Consider the following 21,605-nt stretch of genomic DNA (forward strand, 5'->3'; position numbering starts at 1 on the left):
AACGAGTGCATTCATCACAAATTCCTAATTTTGTCCCAATGCAAACTACGACCTCATCTTAGTTTGGTCTACAAAGAAAAAAACTCTAAGAGACATCCTGGCCTGGAAAACAATAGGTCGGAGTTTAAAGAGAGGAAGAGGTCATTGGAGTGGAAAAGAATGAGTTCCCACGTGTGATTGTTGCAGAGAAAAAGCATTTAAAAGGAAAAAGGCTTGAAAAGCAGGACGCAGGACAGGAACCAAAGCTGAGAAAATTAATTTAAAGTTGGATTGTCATCCGATATTCAGTGAGTTCACTACCTGGACGTCAGATAGGGCGAAAAAACCTGAGGTTGAAAGACACGTTTAACAAGGCTCAAAAGAGCACGACGCATACCACCAGACATCCTCCAATTGTTGCAGCATGATGATAAATACACCATAAATGTACCTTTTTGAACAAAGCAGTAAGTTACAATAATAATGTTAACAATTGCTTTACCCTGCGGCTCTTTAGCACCGGCCTTGTGGCTCTCTGGAGCTTTTTCAAAAATGTACGAAAATGGAAAAAGATGAGGAAAAAAAAAAGAAGTTTTGTTTTAATAAGGTTTCTGTAGGAGGGCAAACGTGACTCAAAACTTCCCAGTTGTTAGAAATCACACTGTTTATATTAAACATGCTTCAGTGATTAGAGACTATTTGGCGAGCGCCGTTTTGTCCTACTAATTTTGGCCGCCTTTGAACTCACCGTAGTTTGTTTACATGTACAACTTTCTTCGACTTTCTAAGACCTGTTTTATGCCACTCCTTTTTTGTCTCACCAAACTTTAAAGTTTGTGCGTGAATGCACAAAGGTGAGCTTTGTTGATGTTATTGACTTGTGTGGAGGGCTAATCAGGCATATTTTGTCACTGCATTACTGCAAGCTAATTGATGCTAACATGCTATTTAGGCTAGCTGTGTGTATATATTGCATCATTACGCCTCGTGTGTAGGTATATTTGAGCTCATTTACTTTCCTTTAAGTCCTCTTAATTTGATTTATATTTGCATGTCTCATGACACATTATCTGTATGTAATATTGGCTGCATTTCTGATAGTTGTATGCCATGTTGTTACAGACCACAGCAAACGTTACCCAGCTTGCAAAGATTGTAATAAATCCACTAGAAGAAGACAGCCTGCTGTTTTTGTAAACTTGGACACACACATCTATACCTTTGGCCATTCTAAGCCAGTAATTTCCAGGAGTTATCTCACCCTCTGAGAAGCCTCCAAAAGAAAGTGCATCTCTATCCTCCTTCAAAACCGCACTAAAAGAACACCTCCAGACAACTGCAACCCTAAACGAACACCCTCCCCCTTCCACATCCCACCTCCCCGGATTGTAAATAATCAAATGTAAATAATCAAATGTATATACTTGTTCTTTTGCTTTCTGATCTCTCTATGTCCACTACTTGCTGTACATATCCTACCAAGTCAGACCTACACTGTTTCAATGTCCATTTCTCTGATGATGCAATTGTTGATGACCGAAGTGCTGATATCAACCAAACCAAACCCACCCCCCCCGCCCCCCCCATCCACATCCCACACCCCGGATTGTAAATAATGTAAATAATTCAATGTACACTACCGTTCAAAAGTTTGGGGTCACCCAAACAATTTTGTGGAATAGCCTTCATTTCTAAGAACAAGAATAGACTGTCGAGTTTCAGATGAAAGTTCTCCTTTTCTGGCCATTTTGAGCGTTTAATTGACCCCACAAATGTGATGCTCCAGAAACTCAATCTGCTCAAAGGAAGGTCAGTTTTGTAGCTTCTGTAACGAGCTAAACTGTTTTCAGATGTGTGAACATGATTGCACAAGGGTTTTCTAATCATCAATTAGCCTTCTGAGCCAATGAGCAAACACATTGTACCATTAGAACACTGGAGTGATAGTTGCTGGAAATGGGCCTCTATACACCTATGTAGATATCACACCAAAAACCAGACATTTGCAGCTAGAATAGTCATTTACCACATTAGCGATGTATAGAGTGTATTTCTTTAAAGTTAAGACTAGTTTAAAGTTATCTTCATTGAAAAGTACAGTGCTTTTCCTTCAAAAATAAGGACATTTCAATGTGACCCCAAACTTTTGAACGGTAGTGTATATACTCTGATGATTAACTTGTGTGATGACTGCATTATGATGATAGCATATATTTGTACAATGAATTGATTTAAGTGGACACCGACTTAAACAAAACTTATTTGGGTGTTACCATTTAGTGGTCAATTGTACAGAATATGTACTGTACTGTGCAATCTACTAATACGTCTCAATCAATCAAAAAAACTTGCAATTCCACACAGTGGACGGCGGTAAAGGTCTCCTTGCTTTTTTTTTTGGCAACCAGCTTGTAAACTGTAGCGACCGCACACAATTCAGCTGTTTGACAAATGACTCTAAAGCCAACGCAATAATCTGTTGGAAAACAGTGGGGATAGAACTTGTAATACAGGATAAACATTATGAATAATGTTGGAGCCACTTTATCACCCAATGTTTCAATCCTTCTCGAATCCATCACACACAGCTGCGAGCATGCTCCCTGCAGCCTTGCAACTGTAACACCAGAAACCCAGTGTCCACACTAAAGTCGACACTTTTAAAACACAAATTTTTTAAAGCATTTTGGCCTTTTGGTGCTGAAAAGGTACATTCTACTTTAATAATTTAGTTAGTTTTTAAATCATTGACTTATATTTAATATCAAAATAAAACATAGGTTTTATACATTTGTAATTTATATTTATTTGACAGCGGAACATGTCCAATAATGCTGATGCCTTATGTGAAACTAATTTATCTGGTGCCATGACAGCCATAAAAGTGTGGATAGTGACCATCGGCTTAATTTTATCTCTTGCTATATTGCGCAACCGAGATGTCAAAATGTGTTCATTTTACATCGATTGTCACAGTGATTGGGGAAACAACTACAAATGTTCGCTTCATTTACTAATGGTGTTACAAAAAAGATCAATTAGAATAATACATAATGTTGGACATAGAGAACATACAAACTTTATATTTATTGAATCACAAATATTGAAATTCAACGATTTGGTGAATTTACAAAACAGCCAAAATTATGTGCAAAGCAAACTACAACCTGCTACCCAAGAATGTACAACAACTCTTCTCAACAAAAGAGGAGAAATATAACCTTAGAGGAAAATCTAATTTAAAACATGTGTATGCTTGTACAACACTTAAACCCTTTAGCATATCCGTATGTGGAATTAAATTATGGAATGGATTAACCCAAAAAATCAAACAAAGCACCAATATGATTCAGTTTAAGAGACTGTTCAAACTGCAAGAATTATGATGAACATCTTGAACCCTTTTTTTTATTGAGACAAAGATTATTTATGTTTTTAATATTTGTTCGCTTAATATGATATATTATTTATGTGTTCACTGTTATGTTACAGAGAAAGAGGAAATAGGATAAAATTGCTATGGTATGAAATGGGGTAGGATTAAATAAACTCATCTTCTTCCTACTCCTTTTTGGACGTGCTGTAATGAAACAACTGGAAATATCTGATGAATTACATTGTAACGTATGCATGTTCAAAATAAACTGAAACTGAACAGTTTCAAAATCATATTAATCACATAAGTGGTTTTGGTTTAGTTTTTACACCCGATGCCCTTCTTGACGCATCATTGGCTGGGAGTTTAACCAAAAAGGCAGAAGATCCATGTATCATTGCACCAGTAACGATTAAATACATACTATACACACATTCTAATGTAATCAGTTTAGTATTAAGAATTGTTTAATGAGTGTAATTAATTGTCGATTAACTCAAAATAGCTGCAACCAGCAGAGGCGCTGTTTATACGGTTTTAACTAGTTTGCTGTCTAAAGAAGAATGTGATGATTAATTAGTACTGTCAAATGAGAGACTTTTTAAATCAGGTTAATAACACCTTTGAGTTTTGATTAATCATGATCAATAACAGGTTATTACTCGCTTGCATAATTTAAATTACCTTAAAAAAATAACCCACTATTTGGACACAATTGAAATTTTACTGTGAGAATGTCATACATGAAAAAACGTTTACTGTATGTTTCACTTGAATGCATGTAATTGTATCTAAAGTCCAGTCAGGGTTTATTATGAAGTGAAATTTACCAGTCAAAATCATCTTTGCACTAATGTGTGCCTTGACCTGATCGCTGACCATAAAGCAACCAGCGCCACACTTCAATTAACAATCCGTGGTTAAAGTAAAGGAGCATGTATGGTCAAAATAAATCGAGTGATTTATGCGTTTATACATGACAAATGCAATAATTCTATGTGATTAATCACACGAGTTAACTTGTTATTTTGATAGCCCAAATATATGTGTACAGTATATCAGGGACATGCGGGCAGGATAGGCAGGCAACAGAAAAACAAATAATAAATCCATAAAATAAATATTAATACTTGTCTATTAAACTGTGTTATGATTGTATTTTCTTTTAACATTTACTTAAGTAAAATTCACAAAATTTGCACACAAATCAATCATGAGGCTTCAGCATGTGTTGCCACTATACCTACTTTCCTGTGTGTGTGGAAGAGAAAGAGGGCGTGGCTTACTGCTGGTCTGCTTGCACAATGTCACTAAATTATTGTTTGCAGACACATTTTTACACCATGAAATTCTAGTTTGTGCACTGTAGTATCAACAGTTTACAGTTTACATTTTTTTAAATGAAAAAGCCACATCATTATTCTTGATAATCGGACTCTCAAATAGAGAAAAGAGAAGCTGGAGGCTTAGATCGTCTAGTACCTACCTCGATTACCTCTTGATTCGAGTGGATTCCGATATTTGGGGTGAAGATTGATTCAGAATCGATTCTTGATTCAACATACTGGTAATTCTTGTAAATATTATAATAAAACCTTTTCAAAACAGGTTACAGGTTACAAAAGCTCCTCTTGGCTGCTGATGTACGATGTATATGCGCAGTGTTGGCCTAAAAAATGTATTTAAAAAATGTTATATACAGAATGTATATAACATTTACCCCAACTCCAGCCCAGTCTCAGCTTTACAATACATACAAATACAATACTTAATAAAAACAATACTAAAAAAAATAAAAAAATAAATAAAAATAAAAAATAAAAAAAAAACAATTATAAAAAACAAGAACCGTATCAATAATAACAATAATAGTCGTTTAAGAAAAAAATATTCACATAAAAAAATTTTTTTTTAAAATGTGCCAAAAAAAAATACATATATATTTTTCTTAAAATCAACATTACGGTATGTTGATGTTGAAGCTGTTAATTGTACAGTTGACTGCTTATTATGAAAAAAAGTGATATATTGTTAACCTGTTTACAAAAAAAACTTATAGAATATACGGTAAAATACTGGCAGCTGTGTTTGCCAGGAATTTAATGTACAACAAATTAGGACTCATTTTAGTGTTGTCAATCAGGCTACCATTGTCTTTGGAGGTGAGAAGACCCGGAGAGAAGCCACACAGTCAAGTGGAGAACATGCAAACGCCACACAGAAAGACCCCTAACCCGGGAATCGAACCCAGGACCTTCTCACTGTGAGGCACAAGCATTAACCACTGTTCCACCATGCTGCCCTGTCACAAATACTAGAATTTGCAAAATGCCTGTATTTTGGGGGAGGTACATGAGGAGTTTAACTTGAAAGTATTTGTACGACCTTTCACTGGACAACTCACAAAACGGCCTTCTGCAACATGTTCCTTCAAGTGATCTATTTAAAAAACAAAACTTAAAATGCTCTGTATCTGTTAAATAGCTGCTTGCAACTAATTCCAACAAACTTAAACACTCAGTGTGGTTCATTTCGATGCAGTTTACAATGAAGCACATATAGACATAATCCCTCAATTTCATAAACGACTTGCCACTAAAATACAAGAAAACACGTTAGCCACAAGTTAACTCGGCTAATGCTTTAACATAAACCCCTAAAACAATTAAGGTATGCTGCAAATTGTCATGTCTGTTCATGTTTTTGTTTTGGCCATGTGTTTGTTTTTTGGACTCTTTTTAGTTCCTGGTTGCACTTCCTGGTTTGTTTGTTTCCATAGCAACTCATTAGTTTTCACCTGTCCTGTCACGCACCTGTTTCACGTTTTGAGTCACGCACCTGTTTTCACTGATCATGTCACTATTTAAATCTGACTGTTTCTGTTGTTCGTCCTGGCGACCTCACACTTTTTCATCACTCTGATTCATGTCATGTTCACAGTTCTTTGCCAAGTAAGTTTTTGTTTATTAATGCCACAGTTAGTGTTTTTGTTTCATTGTTCATAGTTTCTGCCTTTTGTGCAAGTTTTATTTTCATAGCCAAGTTTTTGTACTTCCGCCATTGTGCGCGCCTTTTGTTTATTCTTTTTTTGAGTGTTAATATTAAATCATGTTTCTTAATTCACGTGCCAATTTTCCGTTGCCTTCCGGAGAAACAAAACCCAAGAACCAAGTCGTGACACAAATTCAAATGTCCAATCTGCAAAATATTTAATTTAGACAGAATAATACCGTACATTTTAGAGTAATTTCATTTGCATGACATTACAGTATTTGCAAATGCGTTGTACAATTTTTCATTATTTTCACAGTAAAGTCCTGTGTTTTCTACATTTTATAACCATAGTCATTTAGGTTATCTACAGTTTTTTGTTTTGCAAGAGCCCACTGCATTTACTACTGTGATAAACTATTTTTGATTTTACGGTGTTTTACTGTTGCTATTTAACAATTGCTTGCTGTAGTTTTTACGTTATTTTTTAAAGTGTAGTAAGCATTGTTGTGACTCGCCACACTGGGAGAAGTGACAGCGCTCGAGCTAGCAGAAGCATGCCTCTACAATGTTTAACCAGCGGAAGCTATCTTTTTTTTACTTTATTTTTATTTTTTAATCTTTCCTGTCCAGCCACTCAGACAAATCCTTTTGTTGATGTCCATATCTGCTATACACATTTACTTTAGAAAAGAGAAGTGTGGGATATTTCTCTTGTTGCCCTATTTGTATTTGACTTTATTTATATGTTTGGCTATATTTAGTGTTTGGTACAGCCGGACCAGAGCAGGAGGGGATGGAAAGAAGAAAAAAAGACAGAGGGGGGAATTGTGGGGACAAGACAGAGAAAGACAACACCAAAAAACAACAACAGAACTACATCAGCAAATACGATATATACAAATATGATGCTAAAAATTATAAAGAAGAACCAGGTAATGAAGTAGATAGTAGTAACACAGTAATCATAATAAACATTATTGCACTACAAATGGAACAATAAAAATACCAATATAAATAATAATATTGATAATAAATAACAATAATAACCTCTAATATCAAAATTACAATTGCTTCAAATGCAACGATAAATAAATGTAATGAATACTTGAATTACAAAAAAAGGAGATAAAGAGAGGGGGAAAGAAAGAGGAGGGGTCTATATTAACCTTTTATATTGTTATGATGAAAATACGTTAAGCCTTAGCAGTGTGCCGTGTTTTGTGATGTGGGTGTGCATTACTATTAATATGATGTGTACACTTGTATGTATGCATATATGTTTGGTGAAGCGTGAGTGTATGCATGTATATGTGCATGTGTATGTATGTACAGTGTGTGTGTGTGAGTGTGTATGTATGAATGTGCTTTTGTATGTATGGATGTTTGTGTGTATGTATGAGCGTATGTATGTATGTATGTACTGCATGTACCTTTGTATGTACAGTATATTTGTCTCCCAGTACGAGCGGGAGCCAAAGCACGGCCCAAGCTAGAGTTTATTTCAAACAACTTTATTTATAACATTTGTAACAATTTGTAATATAGGAAGCCAGCGTTTGTGGGGGTTTTATCAGACGCAAAAACGTCGTCTTACTGCTTTGAATTAATGAATAGGTCTGCCGATACTGAGCATTAAATATCCAATATCAAATACTTTTTCTAAACTGGACTTTAAGATGAAATGAGGGTGATTATACAAAGTACATTTTCATGGAGGATAGTGCTGCTTCATATACAAAACAAAAAGGTAAGAAACAGTCCACATTTTGTATTTATTTTATTAAAGCAAATGGCACCAAACAGTATTTGATAACAACATTATCAAATACTTTTATCAAATCATAATATAATTATCACAGTGGCAGGCCATGCATATCTCACCTAGGCCGTTAGTGATGTCCTACTTAGTCCGACTTCACCTCTCAAAATACCGTGATTTATGTTACCACACGGACACGGCTGGAGATACTATACAGAAACACACTTACACACTACAGTGTACACAACGGTCTATTTTTTGGCGCATTTAACATTATAACAACATAAACCCGCTTCAGCAATTAAAACATATCTTATGTGGTACTGTCAAAATTAAAAGAATTGTATATATCTGCCACCTAATCAACATTTTGCTCTCCTTCTTTGTGAGTACCGGTGAGTTTTCTGTAGCTTTCTATGGCTCGTATGGCTCCGGTGCCACTTCCGGTTTTCGCAACTTGTGATCGGATACTCACTTGGGACTCTCAAGTGAGTATCCAATCACATCGTAAGGCCAGCTGGAAGGCCTTACTGACAACAACTCATGATCTGATTGGCTATGGCAATTGTCTATCAACCGTATGTGTCCGTTCACTGACAGTGCACAGACGCCTGCATTGTTGATTCTGAAGGCCCCGGGCAGATTTCATACAACATGGCAACATAAGCCAGCTAAATTCTGATTGGGTACAAACTGTAACCTAAAAACAACAGCACTGTGAGGAGCATAATATGACATGAAGAGAATATGAATACTTTCAGATATTTAGGGAAAGTAAATTAAAAATGACTTTTATCTTTATTTATGATCATGATGTCTGGTTATGTTAGGCCAGCAGAGAAGGCCTGACCCTGGCCCTGACGGCGCACCACTGAATTATCATAACATTTGTATGAGGAGTGAATAACTCCCTTCTCTTTTTTGTTAATTTAATGTGCAACCTCTATTGGCATATGAAATTATGTATAAAAAAAAAAAGAAAAAGAAAAAGAAAAAAATACTCCAAAGGGATCTATGCTATCATGTATGTACATACAATTACATCAAATAATAAAAACACAATAAAAACTACTATAAAAATCCTATAAAAATACATGTATTTAATTACATATATAACATTTATCTGTTTTAATATGTCATTGTTTTCCCCTATAATCAATGAGAATAGTCATATGCTAATCTCTTTTAGACTTTCAACAGATAGTTGGACCTCCGGGACTGACATTAGAAAATTGTTAAGGAAAGACGGGCAACAGACACAAGGGAGAGTAGTGCTTTGTTCGGGGGGTCTACGCGTCACAACAAACTGCTTTCAATGACAAAGCACTGCTGGCTGTCTTCCAGCGCTGCACCAGGCCCACGTGTGTCTCTTGTGTACAGTACGTGTATATCATTGTTCTGCGAAGCTAACACCCTCTGTTTTTAATTCAGTTTCTTTTGGCCTTGCTACAAAAATCTTCTTATTGTCGGATGCTAAATGCTATACATACTCATGTGCTCCCATTTAACCATGCAAGATCAAACCGCGTCTTTGTGTCTGCCTCGGGTCGAGTACAGCCGCTCGCAAGGTGTGTGCTTTTAAAAAAAAATGCAACCATAACTTCTTGTCCTGCCTCGGACTCAGCTGCGCGGCTAATGTGGTTGTTGAAGCTTTCAAAGACTGACAAAAGACTCACTGGAGTGGTTCAGACACACAAACAAACACTTGGAGACCAAACCCTAGCAACAGTTGAACAGACACTCGGCTCCTAACAAACCTCTCTGGAAGATGCGTCTCCGGGGAGGTTTGGAGTTTTCTGGCACAAACTCACAAACGTAGATCTTTGTTTCTTTTTGTTTTCTTTAAGTTGGATATGAATGGCGGTCGACGCCTAATAACACTCGCAGACAGAAAGCGTGCCCTCTCCCCGGCGAAGAGCGAAAGTAGTAGTGGTTTGTTTGTGTGTGAGTGTTTCACTGCGCACGTGAGAATTTCCTTCATTCACTCGTGCGCGTTTCCTGCCACAGAGAGCAGAAAACAGACAAGAAGTGGCGAAATCTGAGCTCTGTGGCCATTGCAAGAGATTAAAACCTGCAATAACAAGGGTAGGTGAATACTGTTACCATTGGTGCTGCAGCCAAATAATCAGTTAGGATTACAAAGCACGCTGCCTCTCTGCTAAGGGTGGCCAGAAAAACAGCAGGTGCGGACGTATGGCTCTTGAAAATACTGTAAAGGGGCGACAAGAGGCGACAAAGGGGCTCAAAGTAGTACAAAAAGATGTGCAACCAAAGCACCTTGTTGCTGACTGTGGATTGACGTCTTTACAACCCACCTGGAAACGACAAGCCAAGCCAAGCCCGGGGTCCTCGGTCAGAATAATCCAAAATAAAGCACTCTAGTCTACTAAATCCTGTGGTGGTACTGTCGAGGGATGAGCCCTACTCCACTGCAGAAAGACTACATCTCCTAAGTCACGCACTCCAGCGGCTTTTATGTAATTTTTTTTTTTTTACCTCGTCTGTCCCGGGAGGAAGCCCCTCCGCTTTCGGCAGCATACCCCACCTCTAAAAAGTATTGGTGGCCATCTTGCTTTGCCTCCCTTCCACCTCAAAAGAAAGGCTACAGTAGCCGAGCACAGGGCAAGGTCCCGGGTGTCATGAGTAGGGTGACTCTGGTCGGCCGTAGCAAAACACTGCTACAGCTGAAGGGCACACACACACACACACACACACACACACACACACACACACACACACACACACACACGCACACACACATGCACACTGATGTATAGACACACACACATATGAGATGCATTTCGCAGGGGCAGACAGGGGCTCATCAGCCAATGGCGTGAGGACCTTAGCGGCTTGTAAATTATCTTCCATGCCTAGACTCTCCTAAACAAAGGATCCCCTATGTGGGCTTTTTACTCCAGCACTGCACGCAGGGATCGGACGCAAGCTGTGGAATGGAGACTGCACACACGCTGGATCTGGCTGGAGGGGGAAACAACTCTGTGACTCAGCGATATTAACCACTGAGGAACCGCACAGTGAGTTGAGGTAGCAGCTGGAATGCGCAGATTAGGGATTTCACTCATTTTGCTGATTGATTGGCGAAAGAATCCTCAATCAATTTTAAAAATAGATATATTTTAACGGGACTGGAAATCTCTGAAAGTCTGAATGCTGTGAAATAGTGTTGTCCCGATACCAATATTTTGGTACCGGTACCAAAATGTATTTCGGGTACTTTTCTAAACAAAGGGAACCACAAAAAATTGCATTATTGTCTTTATTTTAACAAAGAATCTTACGGTACATGAAACATATGTTTCTTATTGCAATGGAAGAACAATTTTGTCCTTAAATAAAATAGTGAACATGCAAGACAACTTGTCTTTTAGTAGTAAGTAACCAAACAAAGGCTCCTAATTAGTCTGCTGACATATGCAGTAACATATTGTGTCATTTATCATTCTATTATTTTGTCAACATTATTAAGGACAAGTGGTAGAAAATGAATTATTAATCTACTTGTTCATTTACTGTTAATATCTGCTTACTTCCTCTTTTAACATGTTCTATCAACACTTCTGTTAAAATGTAATAATCACTTATTCTTCTGTTGTTTGGATGCTTTACATTAGTTTTGGATGATACCACAAATTTAGGTATCGATCCAATACCAAGTACTTCAGGATCATACATTGGTCATATTCAAAGTCCTCATGTGTCCAGGGACATATTTCATGAGTTTATAAACATAATACAAATGTTAAAAAAAAATTGGGATTCTAAAAAATATGTAACTACTATGTAATCATAGTAGTATCGACTATACACTCCTGTACTTGGTATCATTACAGTGGATGTTAGATGTAGATCCACCAATGGCGTTTGTTGACATTGTTACGCCGGTGAGCTACGGTGTGTTGTGAAGCATGTTTAGCTATTCCTCGTCCTACAAGGATGATACTTGTAAGAAACGTACTTTATCTGTTGCCATGGAAGCGAGGATTAATGATTTAGAAGTAGCTATAACACTGCAGGCAGACTGGGGATGGACTTTAGCCGCTAACTAGCTAGCCATGTCTTATAGCATCTCTTCCTGAGGGCGTTTCAGTGTTATAACTTCACCTTTATCTTTAGTTTTTAAGCCAAAATGCGTCCGTTCTCCCTTTTCTGTCTACACACTGTGTCTGCTTGTAAGTACTCCGTGATTGTGCGCAGCCAAACATGTTCCTCTGCTCGTAAATCAGCAATGTCATGACGTGACAACGACGGGGAGGTGGGGGCTGGTACTTTTCAGAGGCGGTATAGTACCTAATATGATTCATTACTATCGCGGTATTATACTAATACCGGTATACCGTACAACCCTATTGTGAACTCCAGTTTATATGTCAGCAGAATACTGCTGTAACTACTGCCAGGGCGTTTATTCACCTGAACGGCAAAGAGGCGTTAAATAGAAACAGGCGATAATGAAAAAATAAAAGATATACAGGACAGTGTACATTATTGAACAATCTGCTGTACAGAGTGTGAATGAGCCACATAGTAGCACATTTAGTTCCATACCCCAGCCGAGCCATACCAAAGACTATAAAAATGGGACCCATTACCTCCCTGCTTGGCACTCAGCATCAAAGGTTGGAATTTGGGGTTAAATCACCAAAATGATTCCCGGGCGCGGCCACCGCTGCTGCCCACTGCTCCCCTCACCTCCCAGGGGGTGATCAAGGGTTGTTGGTCAAATGCAGAGAATAATTTTGCCACACCTAGTGTGTGTGTGACAATCATTGGCACTTTAACTTTATATGTAGTCCTCCATAACAGTGTGGGTGGCACTGGAAGCAAAAAGTGGGTGAAGTGTCTTGCCCAAGGACACAACAGCAGTGACAAGGATGGCAGAAGCTGGATTCGTACCAGGAACCCTCAAGTTGCTCAAATTAATTACAGAATGGCTGTTATTATATATATGTAATATTACACACGCTTCCATGCAATAATATAATATTTTGGCGTGCATAGGAATGTGGCAAGAAAAACATAGCGGTTTTTGATTGATTTATATTTATTGTTATAATTAATGTGTATTGCATAAGCCATCAGCCACAGAAGCAATGTGGTAATAACGGAAGACAGCAAACTGCACAGCCAGCACTAACACCGCTGCAGCAGTCAAACTAGTTACAATGGCTCCTGGCATATGCGGTACCATATTGCGTTATTTCTGGTTGTATTCATTCCTCAAAACTGTTATTAATAAACTTGTTGATTTAATGTTAATATCTGGTTACTTTCTGTTGTAACATTGTTCCATCCACTACTTTATTTATTGTGTTGTTTGGATACTTCACATTCCTTTTGGGTGATACTACAAATTTGAGTATTGTAGCTGAGATAGGCTCCAGCACCCCCCGTGACCTCAAAAGGGACAAGCGGTAGAAAATGGATGGATGGATGGATCAAGATCATTTTTGATCCCAATCATAATCGGACCAAAACACAAGATGGCGGTGTAACAATATCAAATAAATATTCAAATGATGTTCTATTATTGGCTATGATTTAAATCCTTTGGGTTTTGTCCTTAAAGTCTTCCTGTGTCCAGGGACTTACTTTTATCCTGAGTTTGTAAACAATAAGAAAAACGACAAAAGATCTTGTGCTAATAAAAAATACTGATCTTGCCACTTTAGTATCGGCCATAAACGGATTCTATACTTGATATCGGTGCTATTGATATTTGTATCGATCCGCCCACCTTTGTTTGTATTCAAGAGCTCTATGTTGCGGTGAGCATATCCTCCTATGATGTGTAGTGTAGCATGTTTAGCTTTTCCTCGTCCTCCAGGGATGATACTTGTAAGAAACATAGTTTATTTGCCACTACTGTGGAGAAACGTTAGCTGCTAGCAAGAATGCTACAGTGTGTTGAGGACACGTTCGTTTGATTGTTGTTGTCAAATGTGTGGGACACAGCTAGAATGTGTCATCAACATGCATTATCACAATGAAACGATAGTATAAAAGCTATATCGTCGGCCAAATTTATATCATTCATACCAGGGGAGCCCAGATGTTTTACCTCCAAGGGCCAAAGTGAAAATGTGCCAATGGTCTGCGGGACACACAACGATTTCTTAAAATGCAGAAATTTAGCCTCATATTGCCACATGAATATAAGTTGCGTGCCTAATTGAGTTAGCATACAACTCCGCATCTTTTATTTACATTTTAACCTCAAAACATTTAAAAAGGTCATTTTCTGCCGATTTTCACCATTTGCAGGTGTTGTTCTGTAACCAGTTCCTCCTAGATATTTCATCAGGTTGCTTTCAAACTTTATCCAGACAGATTAGACATATGGAGGACGCTAAATGTCGAAGCGTTTAGTTTATCATTATAGGACGTGGGCAATGCATGGCGACCAAAATTTCCACAGGGCGTCAAAAAGTCACAACTTTACCGTAGAGCAGGGGTCTCAAATTCAAACGCAACTATTTAGCCTGTAAAAAAAATTACATAGATTTTGCGATAAAAAAACTGATAACTCACCAGAATTTTACCATAAAATGTACTGTAGTTTTTATACCAAATTACTGCAAATTGAAAAACTGTTAAATTCTAGTGACTGAGCTGCCATTTTTTTTACCGTAAAATATATACTTCCAGTCATCCCCGCGACCCCGAGAGGGACAAGCGGTAGAAAATGGATGGATGGAAGGATATAATACACGGAAAAACAGTATCACTGTTATTTTTACCACAGAATTCTGGTGACTGAGCTGCTACTTTTTTTTTTACCGTAAAATCCGCATTTCCTCTTTTACAGTGCATTATTGTAAAGGTAAAATGGTACCACTAATTAATTCACGGCAAATTCCAGGCAACTGAACTGCCAGGTTTTTACAGTAAAATCGACACTTTTTTTTACTGTGTAGCCTTGCGGACAATGACTGTGCAGCTTGAAAGAGGTCAGTATGACTACCGTGCTATAAGGCGCACTTAAAATAATTTCATTTTCTCAAAATTCGACCGTGCGCTTTATAACGGTGCGCCTAATGTACGGAACAATTTTGGTAGTGCTTACTGACCTCAAAGCTATTTTATTTGGTACATGGTGAAATGATGAGTGTGACAAGTAGATGGCAGTCACACATAAGAGAGACGTGTAGACAGCAATATGACTCAAGTAAACAACACAAAAATGTTATATGTTCCATTGAAAATATAGAACATTACACACGGCGCTCAAAAATCTATCAAAATGTTTTACTACGACTTTGGTAAGCTATGAAGCCGCATCGCTTGATGGATTGTACTGTGCTTCAACATACGAGTATTATTATGGTGTGTGTATAAGGTAAGACATATTATCTGGCGTTTTGTTTCGCAATATTATGCTGATCTGTATTTTGGATCTGCATAAGTCCTGAAAATGTGTAGTCCGTGCCGACACTGTAGTCGATAAGCTTCTTCTTTTTCTCTATCTTCTTGTTATGGGACATTCATCCTCCGCTGTTGCCATTTCTAATATAAAGTAGTGTAAAGTTCTTACTTATACACTACCGTTCAAAAGTTTGGGGTCACACTGAAATGTCCTTATTTTTGAAGGAAAAGCACTGTACTTTTCAATGAAGATAACTTTAAACTAGTCTTAACTTTAAAGAAATACACTCTATACATTGATAATGTGGTAAATGACTATTCTAGCTGCAAATGTCTGGTTTTTGGTGCAATATCTACATAGGTGTATAGAGGCCCATTTCCAGCAACTATCACTCCAGTGTTCTAATGGTACAATGTGTTTGCTCATTGGCTCAGAAGGCTAATTGATGATTAGAAAACCCTTGTGCAATCATGTTCACACATCTGAAAACAGTTTAGCTCGTTACAGAAGCTACAAAACTGACCTTCCTTTGAACAGATTGAGTTTCTGGAGCATCACATTTGTGGGGTCAATTAAACGCTCAAAATGGCCAGAAAAAGAGAACTTTCATCTGAAACTCGACAGTCTATTCTTGTTCTTAGAAATGAAGGCTATTCCACAAAATTGTTTGGGTGACCCCAAACTTTTGAACAGTAGTGTATCTGTCAGTAAACTCACCATGAAAGCGCTAAAACATACCGGTGTAGTGAGTTTACATTATTCACCCTTTAGTTATAAGAGAGTTCCGGTCGGACGTTTTTTTCACGGGACACATTTCCGGTGTTGTTATTGCACTAGTGAGCCACGGATGAGGAGATGCTGCTCCGTTATTGATGGAAGTAAAGTCTGAATGTCATTTAAACAGTTAGCTCCATCTTTTGACACTTCTTCCATTCCTGTCCTTGCACGCTACACCGCTACAACAAGGATGACGGAGAAAAGACGCCGTCGAAGTTGAGCCACGTAAATAAGACCGCCCACAAAACGGCGCATCCTGAAGCGACTGTCAGAAAGAGGCTTGAAGATGATCTGTAAAACATAATCTATGCAATATTTTGACCACCATTACATGTTATGTAGACCACAAGGAAGTGTTTTACATTTAGAAAAAAAAATATATATATATATTACCCCTTTCATGCGCCTTTTGTATGAAAATAGACCTGACTAGACCCGCTCATCGGCAGTGTGCCTTATAATCTGTTGCGCCCTATGTTTTCCGTTAAATACAGTATGTATTACATTTGGCAGCCAACCTTCGGCGGGCCAAACGAAATAACACGGCGGGCCATATCTGGCCCCACTTTGGGCATCCCTGATTTATATCATACATCTTCTATACCGGAGTTACCCACCATCAGCTGAGAAGTGCAACCAACATTTTATAGCGCATGCAGCGGTAAATAAAGCTGCTGGATATTGACAACTAGTTATACTTGATGTTACGTTGTTATTGTTTTATCATTATTTTTATTATGAGTGGTTAATGTCTTTTCACACTTATGTGACAATTACACCATCTTAAAAAGGGAAACGCATGACAATCATCTGCATATGTATAGTCAAGCTGACATTTAATAAAGAGGCAAAAAGTTATGTTTAAAGGCTTTTTGCACAAGTATAAGGGAAAGTGTGTGGTGGCCTTTAAATGCTCCTAAGCAAAACGCTTGCTCTCACATGACTGTGACACTGGCTTCTCCTTAGAAACCACTACTCCTGACTTAAGGCATGTGATCTATGACACAATAATAAAGACAACTTCTGTGCGCCTCTTTATGTTTGGCTACACGCAGCAATCCTCATCCCACGTGGACACTAACGTTCTTGTAGAAGGTTTTGAGGCACCGAAGAGAAAGACAAAGAACACACAAAAAAACAAAACATGTGAGTTTAAAAGCAGCCATGTGGTAGCGAGAATTCAGGGTCACCCCAGGACAATGTGAGAGGAGCTGGAGCATGTGGATATGTGAGGCCACCTCAGCTCAGAGGAAAACAATGTGCAACACACATTGAGGAAATCATTGTGAAAAGTCCAGTCTGAGCAGAAAGTTGCATCAGAAGTTCAAATATGTATCACCATGTTATAGCTTAATAATGCGTATGCAGTGTTTCCCACACATTCATTTATACCAATCAATATCAAGAATTACGTCCGCCACAAATAAAAAAAATTAAAAAATTAAAATTAAAATTAAAATTTAAAAAAATATATATATATTTTTTTGTCCTCTCCAGCTTCTCAGGCAAATCATATAGTTGATGTAGATGCCCATATCGGCTGTTCAGATTTACTTTACAAAAGAGAAGTGTAGGATACTTCTCTTGTTGCCTTATTTGTATTTGACTTTATTAAATGTATTTATATTAGAAACACAACATGTGTATATAACAAAGGGTGCAAAGTCTGCAGGCAGTAGGAAACACATGGTTAAGTGTAGGGAGTAAAACTGATGGCAGTCTCAAGTTCAAGATTTTTGGAGCTCTTTATTCAGTGGATCAGATGTTTGATGAAGCTCTGTGTCTATCTACCACCACTACTGTTTTCTGTTTATTTGTTACTGACTGTGGCAGGACACCTCTGCCTCTGTTTCACTTTATGTTGCTGGTAAATAATATGGTTGTTGTAGTGCAGTATGTGGAATTAAATCATGGAATGGATTAACCAAAGAAATCAAACGAAGCACCAATATGATTCAGTTTAAGAGACTGTTCAAACTACAAGTTTTCACAAAGTACACAGAACAAGAGTTATGATGAATATTTTGATCCCTTTCTTTATCGAGACAAAGATTATTTATGTATTTAATATTTGTTTACTTCCTATGGTGTATTATTTATTTATTATTTATTTGTTCACTGTTCTGTTACAGAAAACAAGGAAATTGGATAAAATTGCTATGGCATGAAAAGAGGTAGGATTAAATAAGCTCTGATTCTTCCTACTCCTTTTCGGATGTGCTGTAATTGTGTGATGCATTACATTGTATCGTATGCATGTTCCAAATAAACTGAAATTAAACTGAACTGAACTGAAATAGTCATCAAAATAAAGAAAACGCATTGAATGAGGAGAAGGTGTGTCCAAACTTTTTGCCTATACTGTATGTTCAAATCCAGAAAACAGAGTAGGCAAGAAGTTATGTAATAAAGTGTGCACACGCACATTTCCAAGCACATTTCTTTGTTACATCACAATCAACCTGGAAATGGCCGCAGACGTTTGCGTGGCTGGCCACACCTGGATCGCGCCTCCTTATGAATACGCAAATCACACTGAAATTAGCCATGTGTCTGAGATTCAGTAGGAGGAAGCGTGAAAAAGTAGTGGGATTGAGAAGCCTCGTGCATAACAGCACAAAGGCTGAAATTTAAAAAAATGGTCGGACATCAAGGTGAAAAAGAAGATGGATGTGCACGGAAAAAACAGACGACTGCTGCACCCTCGCCTGAAAAGATAGTCGCTGCATGGCTACGTAAAACTTTACAAGAGGTGGGTGACTCTGATTACTCCCCAATATAAATATAATTTGTGTAACTTACAACAAAATGTGTTCATACAGCAGCCTGCTCACAGCCAGTTCAGAGTTAATGTGAAAATGATGCAATGTTTGGTATGCAAACTTTGAAATTCAAACAAATACTTTGACTCTTGTTTCATTACTCAATTTATTATTACAACACAGGAGAGCTTCTTGCGGTAGCAGCCATACGTGACACAAAGGCGGGTCATTCCTCCACCATCTCCGCGGTGCCACTGTGCAGTGGAGTCACAGGAACACACAATGTTCAGTTAAACCACCAATGGTAGCATAATAAAGCCAGTGGTGTTCTTGTTATATGTTTGAAAAATGTTACTTTGAGCAAGTTGCAAGCAGCCCCTTTTTAAATGTGTGGACAGCAAGTGCAGAGAAACAATCTATTTGAACACAAAATATGTAAATACTTCCTTCAGTTTCAGTTACGGCTTAACGCTGACGAGACAGGGATCTGTCACAGGTCGTACAACAGGTTCGACAATGACAGAACACCTATAAACTACACACCAAGACAAACAGTAAAACAAGAGCGCAGGAAGATACATTCCTACTACAAGCTGCAGTCACAACCCCAAAGGTATTTTCTGTTTGTCAACATGGAGAACAATCATGACTTAATAGCACATGAAAGTGCCAAACTACAACTTGTATCCTGTATGGAGGATTCCTTCAAAACTAAACAATCAACGCATTCACTTCTTTCCACATTATAGTACAGTTACAGCCCAGTGGTTCTAAGAGTTGCATTGGCATTACATCGCATCTCCTGCAGCTCCTTCATTACTTCATCCCAAAATACCCCTTTAACTATAACCAAAATTCCACCACACCCTTCATTTTCAGCGTTTTAAGCGTGCCACATGTTTCTCTCTTTAACACGCAGCCGGGCTCTTGTTGGGAAGAAGTAGTCTGGACATTAATCACCGTAAATGCGAGTGGCTCTACAGCGCGCAGCACAGCAAACGCCTTCAACTGTGCCTAAACATCTGGGGCCCGGACCGCTGGAGTCTGGCCCGGCGGGGATGTAGGCGAGCCAAAACAGAATGCTGCCAATACTTCTCATTAATGCTGAAGCTAATGTCAATGTGCCTCTCAGTGGTGACAACCACAAGCAAACAGGAAATCACACATTTTAGCCTTCACGGTTAACATTAAAGGAGTAAAAATAATCAGCGTTTACCTGGTAAACACCTGCATTTATCGAAATCAAAACAAGGACTGGTGTCAAAGTTTAATACTTGTGTGTGTCCAATATGAAGATGATGGATACGCCCTTTGTGGGGTATCACCCCAATAACAAGCCACCGCACTCCAAAAAACTACAATAATGTGCTAGATCCACTGCTCATACACTGCTTCGGAATGCCACAGTTCATGTTGGTAGTCATGTTTTCCCCAATGAACCGCAGCTCCCCAGTTTGGGCAGCACTAATGCAGCCCCAGACCATGATGCTACCACCAAACCAGCAGGCACAGGACATTGATACAACGTTGATTACACCAGTGGCGTGCAGTCACTAGAGGCAGAGGAGGCACAGCCTCACCTGCCATCATGGAAAGAAAAAAAAAAGTAAAAAGAAAAAAAAATTAATTAAATTGTTATATGTATCCAGTGATTATACTAAAGTTATTTTCCATTTAACTTCACCAGTTTTAGATTATTTTTATTTTTATTTTCACATTTGCCGTTCAAATACTGAGAAGAGACGGTGCGGTGATCAGCAGCCAGTTGAGGCACGTCACTCACGCCTCAACATGGATTGTGCGCAATGACTCGGCTAACTGCTGGCCTGCTGTGCAGTGAGACCGTATTGCTATATGAATTATATTATACATTTCCATAGTTTAGTTAGCTGAGGTATATAATGTACAGTGTATTTTGTCAACAACTGTATGTGTGTAACGTATTTCTTGTGCTGAGCGATCATAATACTGCTGCGAAGACGCACTGTGAGAGGCTCGTCTCATAACCCCGCCTCCTGGTGCCAAGCACCTCCGCTGCAGAATGCACCGCCCGACGGGAGCGCCACACCAACCAAAGCCCACACCCAAACCCTCCACGTGCAAGACCGAATCCACCCAAAAAAAGTCACTTAACAAGAAGCCAAAAAGTGCAAAAACAACAATGCTCGCAAGTCGCGCTGGAGGAGCCGCGAACGACCGCAGGGACACAACATTAGGTACACCTGCAGACTGCAGCACGGATTTAATATTTCATTCATTCACAACTCTTCCAACATGAACACCACTGTTCCCGCACTTATAAGTAAAGGTAAGACCATAATACCGTTTTTTTTATTAAATGTGCTTTTTTGTGTGCTACAGCTTGTAAGTGTAAAGTTAAAGTTAGGTTAAAGTACTAATGATTGTCACACACACACTAGGTGTGGTGAAATTTGTCCTCTGCATTTGACCCATCCCCTTGTTCACCCCCTGGGAGGTGAGGGGAGCAGTGGGCAGCAGCGGCGCCGTGCCTGGGAATAATTTTTGGTGATTTAACCCCCAATTCCAACCCTTGATGCTGAGTGCCAAGCA

At 38.5% G+C, this 21,605-nt stretch overlaps 1 protein-coding gene across 3 annotated transcripts in view; it reads right to left on the reverse strand.

Moving 5' to 3' along the window:
* tet1 (tet methylcytosine dioxygenase 1) overlaps positions 1 to 21,605 on the reverse strand; it is an 85,377-nt gene that overhangs the window by 39,038 nt on the left and 24,734 nt on the right. The window contains exon 1 of one of the 3 annotated variants that reach the window (XM_062058098.1): positions 10,605 to 10,719. The exons of the other annotated variants lie outside the window; for them this stretch is intronic. Coding sequence (XP_061914082.1) covers positions 10,605 to 10,646 — 42 coding nt within the window. The 5' untranslated portion in view covers positions 10,647 to 10,719. Of the gene's footprint in view, positions 1 to 10,604; positions 10,720 to 21,605 lie in introns of those variants that run through there. 3 annotated transcript variants of the gene reach the window in all.

The sequence above is a fragment of the Entelurus aequoreus genome, linkage group LG09 (genome assembly GCF_033978785.1).
Source record: "Entelurus aequoreus isolate RoL-2023_Sb linkage group LG09, RoL_Eaeq_v1.1, whole genome shotgun sequence".
Lineage (NCBI taxonomy): Eukaryota > Metazoa > Chordata > Actinopteri > Syngnathiformes > Syngnathidae > Entelurus > Entelurus aequoreus.